Genomic DNA, 13,221 nt, shown 5'->3' with positions numbered 1-13,221 from the left:
CAACACCAAACGTGGGAGCCTTGCCATCAGTTCATATCTCCTGTGTGCTTGCTAACAGCTTTCCAGAATACAAGAAAAAGTGATTTTGCTCTGTTTCTTCTGGGCTGTGTGATGCCACCTCATCCATCCATGCTCAGAATGTTTTGCAGTCTCCTAAAACAAGATTCTTGTTTTGAAAAGCAGTGTCATGCTATCACAGATGCCCAAAGCAGAAGCAAGGGGTTGCTGCCACAGTCACCTTAGCTACAGGTGCCTGGCACTGCGTTTTATAAAGAATAAAGATTATCCTGCCACTGTTCCCCCCAGCCAACAGGGTAAATGTAAATACATGAAAAAATACCTACACACCATTTTTAGTCACACAGTTTGAGTTCCAGTTCCCTGGTTGATCCAGATCCTGCTAGTGATATATTCCTGTTGTGTTTTCACACGCAGCCACTCGCTTACTCTCCCACCAGTGGGATTGTGGAGAGAATTGGAAAGGTAAAAGCTGGAAAACACTTGGGTTGAGATGACACATTAATAGTGAAAGCAAAAGCTGGCACACAAGCAAGGAAAAACAAAGGATTCATTCAGTGCTTCCCAGGGGCAGGCAGGTGTTCAGCCACCTCCAGGAGAGCAGAGCCCATCACGTGTAATGGTGACTTGGGAAGACGAACACCATCACTCCAAATCTCCCTCCTCCTTCTTCCTCCCAGCTTTCTATACTGAGTGTAATGTCATGTGGCAGGGTCAGTTGGGATCACCTGTCCTGGCTGTGTCCCCTCCCCATCTCCCCTGTACCTCCAGCCCCCTCACCAACATGGTGGTACAAAAAGCAGAAAAGGCCCTGGCTCAATGTAAACACTACAGCAATAACAAAAACATCTCTATATTGTCAACCTTGTGCTCAGCACAAATGCAAAACATTACCCCATATTGTGAAGACAATTAATTCTACCCCAGCCAAACCCCTGTCTTTGACTTAGTTCAAGACAGTGCAGGCTTCCACCCTCCTCCAGCAAGCTCTGTTCCCTGCAAAGGAGTTCCAATGATTTGACCTTAACGTGGCCTTTTCCTTCCTAAAACCAAGAAGTACATGAACACTGCAGCACACAGCAGCTTTTCCTGCTTCTCCCTGTCCCAGTGGCTGCAGGCTGGAGCGGTTTGGGAAATTTCTGATGGAGGAATACAGGGCCACAAGGGAGGACCCCTCTGTGCCACTGCAGACCCAAACCATGTCTCACTAGCACTACAGGAGAGTTGTGTCCACACCAGGGACTGAGATTTGGTTGGCTGCACTGAATTAGTCTGATTACTTGTATTTGAGGACAGGATGCTGAATTTGGGTGTAACAACAGCAAAGGCTCATTTCAGTTCAGCTGGATGCAAGGAAGCAGAAGAGATTCTTTTACTGGAGCAGAAGAAAAATTGAGAGCTGAAGAAAACAGCAAAAGGCAGTAAAATCCCTTGAAAGGGATATTTCAGTAGAAAACAGATACTTCTCTTAGACAGGGCTAGTGGCTAATTACTGAATTAACTAATTAATTAATGTGATTAGCTATCACATTAAATGAATAGTAATATATCATTATGGTAAAGAAACCATGATTTCATGGTCTCAAAGGTTTTCTACTGTGACAAGTTTCTCTTTTTCTCTCTGGGCATCTCCATGTTCACCTGCTTCCCAAGTAGTCTGAAGGCACCTGAGGAATGTATGGCCCAAATTAGGGTTTGTAATTGAAAACAATTAATCAATTAAGCCAAGCAGCTAAATTGCTGTGTGAGAAGGGAGGATCCATCTGTGAGATAGAGGAGGGTTGTAGGTGTCTGTAACTCTTAGGAAATTTTTTACTTTCGTTTGTATACCTGAATTCATCCTCTCTTAGATGTGGTAGAGTGATATAGACTATTTCAGTTGGAAGAGGCCTACAACAATCATCTGTCTTGCACTGGTAATGTAAAGATTTAAGGGGTTTCATGAACCTTAACTTAAAGTATAGTGGTGGGTTTCACAGAAGCTGGTGAGAAAGTGAATTGTGAGGACCTAGATGGTTCAGCTCCTTAGGAATTCTCTCTCAGACCTGTGTGTGTGTAATTGCATGTTAAAGCTTATTTATCAGCAAGCAACACAAGGAGGAAAAGAGGAAGAAATGGTTGCCTAGGAATCAAAAGAAATAAAGGAAAAAATTTAAAAAACAGAAGGGGAGAAAACATATTCAGCAGAAAACACCAAATAACGTAGAAGTAATTTTTAAACTTTCCTCTTTGCACCCTTCCTTAGGGTTTCCGCTCTGCCCACGCCTGTGCCAGTGGTCGCTGAGACACTTGTTTTCTGATAAAGAGGAAGGAAAAACCACCAGCCGTTGTCCCGGATGCTCGGTGACAGAGTGAACCCAGGCAGGGAAGTGTTCCTGATTTACCCCAGCTTGGGAAAAGCGGGTCAGTCTGGCTGGAGAGGAAGGATGGGAATGGTGCTGCGAGCAGCCGTGCTCCTGGGTTCCCTTCTCCACTGCAGCGGTGAGTCTGGGCTGGGCACGGGCCCCTGCCTGGGGCAGCCCCTGCCCTGCAGTGTCTGCGTGTGCTTGGCAGGGGTGATTCTGTTTTGGGAAGTGTTTAGATTCAGTCCTCAGAATGAGAGAAATGTACTGGGACAAAGGCAATTTTTACAGGAAGAATAGTTTTTGGTTTCTTTACCCAGTGGTTTAAGCTTCTCATGTTTGGCTGAGAGAATGGTGTGTTTCAGAAAAACAAAATAGGTAGTGGAGGAGGGAAGTCTTTGCTGTTCCTCAGAAGTCCCAAGGGTGATGTCTGGAGCAGACACTGGCTGAGACCAGGGAGCTGCAACTTGGACTTTAGACCAACTCCTTCCCTCAAGCCTAAGTTATCCAATAACTCTGACCCTGTGCTCTACTCAGTGCTGGTGGTGGCAGGAAAGTACCAGGCTGCACCCATGGCTGCAACCCAACCATCAGCCACCTCCCATCCTCATGCCACACTGATTTTTGGTTAACCCACCCCTGAGCAGCCCAACCCTCCCACTCCCCACAGCTGTGTTTCTCACCTGGTGGGTTCTCTTTGCCAGTGCTCTTGCCATGGCTTCACCACCTGGGAGCTGCCTTCACCCTGGCTGCTCTGTGGCTTAATTTTCATCTTCCTTTCTTCCTGCAGCTTTTCTGGACCTGAGTGGCCCCAGTGAGATCAAAGGGGTCTGGAAGGAGTCTATCACTCTGCCTTGTGCCTATGTGCCTGTGGAGGACCTTGTGCAGCAAACCCTCACCTGGACTGTGGTACATAACGAGGGTTCAGGCACCATCTTTCGGAGGGATGACTCCGGGGACCACGTTCTCCTGTCTGAGTACAGGAACAGAGTCAGCATCCCAAAGGATGCCCCAGGAAATGTGTCTCTCCTCATCCTGAGCCTGGAGATCTCTGACAGAGGGACCTACACTTGCCAGGTCACCTGGAGAGACAGCAACAACAGCCTGATAGCAAAGGAGATCACCACCAGTTTGGAGGTTGTTAAAGGTAAATCAAAGAAGGAGGCTGTTCAGGAGGAAAAGGCTTTTGGGAATTAGACAGAGCAGGTAGGCAGTGACTGTGTGTTTGCATGCAGAAGCATTTTGCTGATCAGTGTCAGCCTCCAGCAAGAAACAGCAAATAGGTCAGAGAGAAATTCTGCCCAGGACACAGAACCCTGCAGCTTGGGGAGGACCTGCGTCTCCTCAAGGACCAGTTCACCCCTGGCTCCATGTGTAGCCAATGGCTCAATGTTTCCCAGTGGCATGCAGCAGTGGGGAAGTCCCAGGGATAATGTATTGCTGTTCTTTGACTAAATTTTACCAGCATGTGCTTGCCCTGCGTCTGCCTAGTGTGGGGGGGTTATAGAGGCACAGAGGCTGCCGGACACCCTGTGCAGCACAGCTGAGATCAACCTGTGCAGGGAGGTGATGCCAGAGCCGAGCTGCTTCCTCCTGGGAAGGCACCGACAGCAAGAGCGAGAACTGCTGTGCCAGGGGGACCGTGCCCACCACAGCCAGGCCTCCGTCACCTGGGCCCCTCTGCTTTGTCTTCCAGTGGCAGCCACCAAGCCCATCATCAGAGCTGGAGAGCCGGGGCTGACGCTGCCGGCCGGAGCCAGCACCAGCCTGACCTGCGAGGCCGGCGGCTCCCCTCCCATCAGCTACCGCTGGTTCCGGAGCGGCCCGGCGGGCAAAGCCGAGCTCCTGAGCACCGGGGCTGAGCTGGCGTGGCCCAGCCTGCGGCCCTCGGACAGCGGCACGTACTTCTGCGAGGCACAGAACAGGGCTGGGGCCGGGGCCGTGCAGCGCAGCGATGCTGTGCAGCTGAGCGTGACAGGTGAGTGCCGCGGCACGGCTGCCAGGAGAAATCCATCCGTCTGCAGGGCAAGGAACAGCATCCTCCTTCCCTGCCCGGCAAGAAGGAACTGCCAAACGCCCTCAGCACTGACACAGCCCTCCCCGCTGGCTCCACTCTGTGTCCTTCTTTCTTTCCTCTATTCAATTTCCTCCTCTTTGAGGAACTGCTCTTTTTTGATGCAAAAGAGGATTTCTACTTCAAGCATTCATTTATTTATTCCTCTGTGGGTTTTTTGAAGTTCTCCCTGGCTCTGTAATGCTGCCCACTGCAGTTCAGCAAGTTTAGACAAGGAGTCGGGGCTTTATTTTGACAACAAGGACCAAGTGAGTGGTAATTCAGTGGCAGAACAAACCAGACTGGCCTTTGCTCCCCACCACCAGCTGCGTGCCTCAGGGAGACACACTGCACCTCACACATGCCAGGCTCTGACACCTCCAGGCTCTGCAGCACGGAGTGTGACAGGTTGGACTCAGTGGCCTCGGAGGAATTTTTCAACCTAAACCATTCCATGATGGGTGCCTGGTGGAAAACCTGCAGCTCTCCTTGGCCGGTCGCTGGATCAGCACACCCGTGATGCCCCTGAGGGCAGAGCCAAGCACAGGCACCACACAGTGGCCTGTGAAAGAGGCAGAGCCTGCTGAGCACCGAGGCTCAAAGCTCTGGCTGAAGCCCCGTGGTGCTTCTCCCAGCAGTCACCCACTGGAGGGAGCAGCAGGGGACCAGGGCTCAGTGCTGCAGGTGCCTCCTAACGCTGCTGGCACAGCATTGCCCTCCTGTCAGCTGGGAGGGGGCTGCTTCCTCCCGCTCCCACCTGTGGGGAATTCTGTACCACAGCAGCATCACCATGGTGGTCACACCCCTGTGTAAGCCTCTCCCTCCCCCTCACCTTGCAGATCTGCCCACAACAACAGCGGCCTTGCAGAGGAGTGGGGGAACCACGGGGGGACACCACTCATCCACTGGTCAGTGTGCGAGCTGTGACAGCTGATGGCAAGGATGGGGTGTTGGGGCAGTGTGATTCTAATGCTTGCAAGTGGTTTTATTGCTGGGAAACAGAGTTTTGACATTACTGAACTTCAGACCATAAGCCTCAGTTTTTAACTCTGGTGTTTCTGAAAGTAGATCTTCCTTCCCTTAGTTTCCAATCCACAGAGGGTTTATATGTTGTCTTTGTAGGAGAGACTGGACGTGTCTTAGGACTGCTGAAAATGCCATTTCCTAAGTTGCAGATCATATGGGATGGGATGTTCTGGGTTTGGTTCTTCTCTAAAGAGTTTTTTTGTTTGTTATCTGATCCTGATTGGAGCTGCTTAGGGGAGGCAGATCTGGTGTCTCTAGTAGCAGACACAAGGGATGCAAAAGCTTCCTCAGACCCAACTGAAAACATGTACTTGACCAGGGACAGCAGTTTTGAGGGAGGGGTCGTGGTTTCCCTTTTGTTTTTGTGGGATGTGGGAATTTTTGCCTGTTCTAGAGCAGGTCTGCTTGTGGAAACTTTCTATGGTTGGATTATACATCATTTGGATTTATGGTGCCCCAGTAATCACGTGGGGATTGTGGAAGCTGGTGTCAGTCACCGGAAGCTGAGGGAAGATGTTGGCAGGTGTTGATTGTTCTTGCAGAAAAACCTCAGACAGATCTGGTGTCTGGAGGTACCTCAGGAATCTCCTGGACTCCATGGGGCCCCACCACTACTGCAGGTGTGTGTGTACAGACATACAAATGCACACAGGTACCTGGTGTGTGTCTATAGAGTTTGGTTATACATATATATGTACATATACTATATATAGTATCCAGCCAGTGACTATATGGTACTACATGGACTCTCTCTATAATGTAGTGTGTATATATAGTGCTCATTTCTGCAGTTTGCCTATTTTCACTGCCTTGGAAAGGGGCTGGAGGCATTCTCTTCTGATCCTACAGCTCGAATCCCAGATCTCCTAGTGCTAAAATGAGGGCTGGAAATGCCCTGTCGGACTTTAACTCATGTTTGTTTTGCAGATCTGCCCATAACAGCAACGACTCCTGAGAGTGGTGTGGGATATCCAGGGAAGAATGAAACAGTTCATGGTAAGTAAGAGCAAAAGCAAGCTGAGAAGAATGATTAAGGACCCAAACCAGATGATATGTATTCAAAATTAGTATTCTGCCTTTTTAGCTGCAAATTGCATTAAGATCTGTTCTCAAAGGACCCAGATAATTCCTGGTAACAGTTCAAAAGGGTCAGGATCTTTTTATGGAAGAATGACCAAAAAAAAGTTGATATATGGGTCACACATATATGTGTTGCTGTGTTCCTGAGCAGTCGGTCCATTTCTATCTTGGACTGTCAAAGCTGAAACAGCAGAAAAACCTCAATGTGTGCCTCGAGCAGATCTACACATTCTCCAGCTTTGCAGCATTGTGACAGGTTTAGACACTTTCCAAACAGAACTGAGCAGCATCTCTGAATGGAAAGCTTTATGTCCTGATATGCAGTGCAATTATCCTGCCCAGCTCACATCCCTAGTCACCTCAGCATGAGATGGACACTGTCTGTACAGCTGTGGTCCCTTGGTGAGGTGTACACAGTGCTGGGTCACACAACACCCACTCAGAGCCACAGGACCAAGGCTCTGTGGGGACACGGCCCCATATGCTCGGGCAGGGCTGGCTGTTGCTGTCCTCAGGGACATGGTAAATGTCATGTTCCTGCTGCTGCTGTCACCCAGGAGGGCTTCTCTGTCTGAAAATCCTCTGTTGTATTGTTTTAGATTTCCAGAGGACTGGCTTGTCCCTGTACCTGGTCATCCTGATTGCTGTGGTGTGTGGTGCTGTGGTTTTCCTTGTCATCTCTCTTATCATTTGCATTAGAAAGCCCAAAGATGGTGAGTAGAATGTTCTGGGAAACCTGAATGTTTTACACATGCCCAGCATGGCTTTTCCTTTGATGGGTTTTGGGGCCTGGAGCAGAGCTTGGAGCCACCAGCTGCTGCTCTGGCACCTGCATTGTGCAGGCAGTAGATGACACAGATGGTGGGAGATCCAAAGAGGCAGAGAAGTCCTTGCAGTCAGGAGGGTCTTCCAGGTACCAGCCATGGGGTTGGGGCAACAGTGGCCCTGGTGGTCCTCAGCTGCCCCCTCTCGTCCCTGCACTGGCTCTGGGGCAGCTCAGCCCCTGTCCTGCAGCCCACCCTGAGGTGTGTGGCTCACTCTGCCACAGAGCTTTGGGATGGTTGTTTGTCACTGCTCCTCACAGACATCCCAGACTCTCCTGCTTGGCCAGGCTCATTGTTTTAAACCTTTAAAGTCTCTGGCAGAGGGTTCATCCTGTCCTGCTGCTGGGAAGTGCCTTTGGCACCAGTTGTGGCTCAGTAGTTCCTGTAGTAGGCACGCAGAAGGGAAGAGGTCATTGTCAATTCTCCCTATTCCATATGAATTTGTTTCCTCTCTGGTCTTTGGTCACAGGATCTATTCACTGAATGCCTCTGTCTCTCCTGCACTGCCACCAGAAATCCCCTTGACCAAGTGTTCCTTGGAGGCCCCTCCTCACCGGCAGTGCAGGGAGCACACAGGTGTGCTGTGGGGTTTGACATCCCACAGACTTCATTTTCTCCTTTGTTTCACTAATGATCTTCCTATGACTCCATGCTACCAATTAATAATAAAATTGTCAGATAGTTCTTTTGCCATTTTTCTTATTTTTATCTTTATTTTTTTAAAGGAATCCAAAATAGCCACTTTCAAAACTGTTCTTTATTGAACTTCTAATGAATAGGGAAACTGGGGAGTTCTAGTTTCTAACCTCAACTTTATCTTTGACATTGGGTCAAAATAACCCAGTTGTGTGATAGCTGGGTTGTTTTTTTTTCTTGGACTGAATCCTGGGAAACTGAGTCATCACCCACCTGACACGATATCCAGGCTGTTATTTTTGTTCTATCTTCAGAGTTCATTTTCTTAAACCAAGAAGATAAACAAAGAATTTTTTTAAAAATAATTTAAATGCAACTTATTGATACAAGTTCTGATTTTTCTTTTCCAGCTCAAGTCTATGATGTAAAATTGTGAGTATAATCCTTTATCTGACACATTGATGAGTCCTAAGGGGGGATGTATCAGAGCAGAAATAAAAGACACTGCTATTAGCTGTCATAATGAAAACCCTCTTAAGCAGTCTGGGTGAAGAGGTTCCCAGTTAGCTCAACAGCACGTTGTAAGATGGCTTGTGGGCTTTCCACAGCAACATAGAATGTGGGAAGAAAGATATTTTTCATGGCAATATCAAAATTGTAGAAGTGAGCAAGAGCTGCTTATTGACTCCTAAGTCCAGGGAGGGCTACTGAAGATGATTGCCAAGGCTAAATTCTCTGTGTTTTTTCAAGGCTAAATTCCCAGTGTTTTTTCAAATGCCAAGGGAAGAAACTCCCCTTCTAGAGACCATTAATTATACTCTGATTTATGCTCAAAACATCCCTGGCTGAATTTGCTTCTTCTAACCATAGCTAGGAAGGAAGTTATAGCTATTTCTAAACTCAGGTTTCACATCCTGATCTAATTGTAACCTGTGGAAGTTTTACTGGAAAGCCTTATAATCTGGTCAAAACATACAAGGAGAACCACTTCTCTAGGTACAAAGTGTGCTGACTTGAGTATTACAGTGGGATGTGCCAGCACCCCAGTGCTGGGCTTCCCCAGCACTGTGTAAGGCAGCAGTTTAAGTAACATTTGAACCCTAAGCAAGGGAACAAATGCTGTGATGACATTTCTCCTCAGAGGACCTATCTTCCTTTAAAAAATATTAGGTACCATAAGCCAGACGGTGGATGTGGGCTGCTTTCAGTTCTCAATTTAGCCTTCCTCCAATACTTTTTATAAATATTTATTTCTCTTCAGCAATTATCTCACTGTGCCAGTGCAAGAAATTGTGGTAATCTTTTCATTGCTTGTACACCCTTTGCTGCCTCTCCCTGGAAAATTTCTCAGGGTTGGAAGTGATGCTGCTACAATGCCCAAGGTTTTTCTGCCACCAGAAAGGAAACGACAAAATTCTCTCCTTCAGAATATTGCCATAGCCCAGTGGCCCAAGTTTACATGGGTTTGAGTCAGACCATAATACTGTCAAAATCCTGATGGTTGGAGATGCTTTGTTTACTATGGTTGCTTTTTTTTTTTTCCTTTTTGATTTCAGCCATAACTTGAAAGCAGCAGCTTCTTCAAGCACAGGTCATTATGAGGAACCCATCTCTGCCACTGAAAACAGCTACGTGATGGAGCTTGGGGAAAACAAAGTCTCTGAAGAAGTAAATAATGTGTCTGACTCTGTTGCAAACCCCCAGGAATCTGAGTATGAAGTAGGGGACACTTCCTGAAAACCAACTATGCTCTGCAGATACCAGTCCTGAGACGCACCTTCACCCAGACAAAATACATATTTATTTTCCCTTTTGCCCCTGACAAATAGGTTGGACAAGCAGTGGTTGCTCTCCCTGGACAGTCCCTGCAGTGAAAAGGCAGGAACTTCAGTTACAGACTGCTGTATAGAATTTCTGATTTTGTTTTCCTTGATTCCCTTTCACCACCTCTATCCAAGAAAGCCCTTTGAATGCTGCAGCAGGCAGGTCCCAGGCTAGGAGCACTGTACTGAACTTAACTGCTTTATCTGGCCAAAAGGACCAGTGTTTCCAGCCTCTGTGTGGTGGGAGGAGAGCCAGCACTGAGGCCTGCTCAGCATCCCCATCCCTGTGGGTGAGCGGGGCAGGATGTGGCTGGCTTGGGAATCGATGGCTCTTCTCCTGCCTACCTGATGCTGCACAGATTTAATATAAGAGAGATTTTATAGAAACACTGAAAGGCACATTAAAGCCAAGAGAAACTCAGGATCCTGCCACACTAGAGGAAGCAGGAATGTCCCCTGCTGTCCTTGTGCTGCCCTTGGTCCCCCTCCACAGCACTGCAGCGAGGTCTAGGCACACTGGCCACAGCTCTGGCTGATTCTGGTACTGCAAACAGGCACATTCTTTCTGAGCTCATGTTCTCTCTTTAAATGCATGATGGATATTTGAAAAGAATTAGGTACTTTTCCATAAATTTGGGGTAGGATTGCTTACACATGCCTCACATATTTTGCTGTGTGCATTTCTGCACAACTGGCTCATTTTGGAATTCCAGCAAGCCACTCACAGCCCCTCACTAGATACTCAACAAGTACTTTCCTCCCAGCTTAAAGGCCTGAAGAGAAAGTTATGAATATTTTCTACTGGCCTGACTAAATCCATAATGCAGCGTTATGGAGGGACCTTTTTACAATGAAGAGGGCAATCCTCTGAGTCCCATTAAAGGCCATGCAGGCAGATGTAAAGCAGAGGGAGTGACCCAAGGGATGAGCAAGACATTGGTAACACAGGCACAGGATTAATGGGCCCCCAGCTGTGCTGCTCACACTCGGGACAGCTCTGCATCTACAGATCTCTGAGCACCAGTTCAAAACTCACCAGAATCCAAAAGGGAGTGTGAGGTGCTAATGGAATGGTATTCCAGTCAAAAAACATGATTGTGGCACTGTAAAGCCTATGGAATGTTGCTACCTTACGTGTGCACGTTGGCCTTGTCTTGGGTTTAGCAGAGCAAGAAAAGTTAGTGAGAAAGATTGTAAAGAGTGATTATTGGTACAAAACCACATCTGTGCAAACCATCTCTTGGAAAAAAGAGAAGAAACAAATGAGCAAAGAGTACCCATGGGGGTCAGGGCTGAGAAGGTGAAGGGGCTATTTGTTTCAGCTTCTCTGAAAAGGATGCAGAAATTAGTGATAATTATCTGGTAGCACTTTCAAAGGGCAAGGAAAAGTACTTCTTTGTATGCAACACAGAAATAAATGTGGAACCCAGTGCTGCTCACCCAGGGCTGAGAGCCAGAGGTCTAATGGGAAATTAGAGGAATTAATGACTAAAAAGTTCATCAGAATGCACAAACTACCAGGCACACTGCCCAGGCACTTATCAATGACCTTATACTTTCTCCTGTGCTACAAGTTTTATTTCTATTTGTTAAGAATGGAATTAAAAATCAAGGGCTGGGACATCTTGATTTCTGAATGAAAAGGGAATACATGGCAACTACTGGTGCTGTCATGGAGAAAACTGCCAACATGTACATGCAGCTTATTGCAGATGTGGAGAAAATAGGTGTGAGTGTGTGTTCTGCATGTGTGAGGTCAGAGGAGGCGGGAAGGAAATGTGGCAGGTGCTGGAGCACAGCCCATCCATCTGAGCTCAGCCTGACTGCTGTGGCCACGGAAAGGGGAATATGGCCACCTGGAATGACCTGCAGTGCTCTTCATCTGAGGAGTCTGATGTGGCCAGAGCTCCAGCCAGGGGAGGAGGGAGCACTGAGGGAAGGCAGAGATACAGAGACAAAGGGTGTTCCACTGAGGGACAGGGTGGTCAGTCACACTGGGGTCTGAGCTCTCACTGCTGAAACCCCATGGGCAATGCCTGCAAGGAATCCCACAGCTTGCTCCAAAATCACTCAATTCCAGCTGCACTGCAAAGCCATGGGCAATGCAGCCCTCCCAATGTGGTTAAACAGCAGTGTTATCCTGGCTGGACAGCCAGCACCAGGAGCTGATGATATTAAATACAGCTGTTGTAAGGCAAGCTCATGAAACTCAAAATAAATCCGTGAATACGGTCTCCGTGTGTTTTGTGTCTGCATGCACTGTGGGACAGCTGGACAAGGTCCAGGTCCTGATTTGGTCTGGGGTGTACCTGGGCAGAAGAGCAGCTGCTGTGCACCCTGTGCAGTGGCAGAGGATGAGTTGAAGTCACGGTAGATCATCCCAGACCAGCAGTTTTGTTTACCAAACCCAGAGCTCAGCCAGCTTCTGCAGAGCACTGAGAGGAGGAACTGGACAGTCTGAAAAAAGCCAGCATCAGATGGTGCTGAGACTCCAGAGAGCACCAGCAGTGACGTGTGTGGTGACTGCAGGTAAGGGACATCTGTACTGCTCTGATGGCTGGGGGTGTGCAGCCCACCTGCAGCACCAGGAAAGAAACAGGAACTCAGAAGACATCATACACATGGGTCACTTTCTTGGAATCAGGAGCTGTTTACAAGGATTTGGCCAGGCTAATAGCAACCCAGAACTAATGTCATTGACCTGGGAATTCCTGGGAAGGGAAGTGAATTTTTCAGAGAGAGCACTTGTACATCGTGTTTCTGTCACACAAGCTTTAAGGGGAAATGCTAATTTACACTAATTTCTGTTTCTTTAAGTGGAACAAGGTTATGTTTTGATGAGTGACTATATGATTATCTGATGTGAGAGAACTGTGGTGTGAATGGCTGGGGGGAGATCACACAATCAGCTTCTGAGGGACATCCAAAAAGTACTTAGTAAAATACACTCTTTTGAGTCAGATCCATGAGTTAGCTATGGCTGGAATAAACAAGAAAGTTTCAAGTAAAAATTGGTTCTTTTTTGAGTGCATATGGTTGAAAAAGAGCACTTTAAGACCTTTCTTCTTAGGTTATCTACTTTTTGGTCATTTGCTCATAGCTGGATACTGAATTTCATCTCCTTGAACGCTAAGGATCTTATTTATCACCAGAAAAAAATGGTGGCAAACTTCTCTGGCCACTGGCAAACTTTGTCAGAAGATGAATGTAAGACGTAGGCTCAGCAGAGCTGGTCCCTATGAACAGGGTCTGAGTGACCATCTGTGCTCAGGTTTGGGGACATGGGGATTTTACTGTGGCACCTGCAGTTAGCCCAAGATGAGTAGCAGAAATGGCAGAACAAAGAGTGCCTGAGCTGTGGCACTTGAAAAAATGACACTTGAGAGAGTGTCCTCTCCTCTTTGTGGGAGGAAGGTGGG

At 47.7% G+C, this 13,221-nt stretch overlaps 1 protein-coding gene across 1 annotated transcript; it reads left to right on the top strand.

Moving 5' to 3' along the window:
• Positions 1–2,443: 2,443 nt before the first annotated feature.
• Positions 2,444–12,000, top strand: LOC128814616 (V-set and immunoglobulin domain-containing protein 4-like). Its single transcript, XM_053990616.1, has 7 exons — positions 2,444–2,499; positions 3,151–3,507; positions 4,057–4,338; positions 6,367–6,435; positions 7,119–7,232; positions 8,390–8,411; positions 9,536–12,000. Exons 1-7 carry the CDS (start codon positions 2,445–2,447, stop codon positions 9,714–9,716), a joined length of 1,080 nt encoding a protein of 359 aa, XP_053846591.1. The 5' UTR covers position 2,444; the 3' UTR covers positions 9,717–12,000.
• The last annotated feature ends 1,221 nt before the right edge of the window (positions 12,001–13,221 follow it).

This window comes from Vidua macroura, chromosome 14, assembly GCF_024509145.1.
Source record: "Vidua macroura isolate BioBank_ID:100142 chromosome 14, ASM2450914v1, whole genome shotgun sequence".
NCBI classification, from domain to species: domain Eukaryota; kingdom Metazoa; phylum Chordata; class Aves; order Passeriformes; family Viduidae; genus Vidua; species Vidua macroura.
Note: the sequence above shows the minus strand (reverse complement) of the source record. Positions and strands in the feature narration are given on the sequence as shown.

Excerpts from the sequence above, each read along its gene's own strand:
- LOC128814616 (XM_053990616.1), top strand. The coding sequence starts at position 2,445 with ATGGGAATGGTGCTGCGAGCAGCCGTGCTCCTGGGTTCCCTTCTCCAC. Across the intron at positions 6,436-7,118 it reads GAAGAATGAAACAGTTCATG|ATTTCCAGAGGACTGGCTTG; the intron begins GTAAGTAAGAGC and ends GTATTGTTTTAG. Across the intron at positions 8,412-9,535 it reads CAAGTCTATGATGTAAAATT|CCATAACTTGAAAGCAGCAG; the intron begins GTGAGTATAATC and ends TTTTGATTTCAG.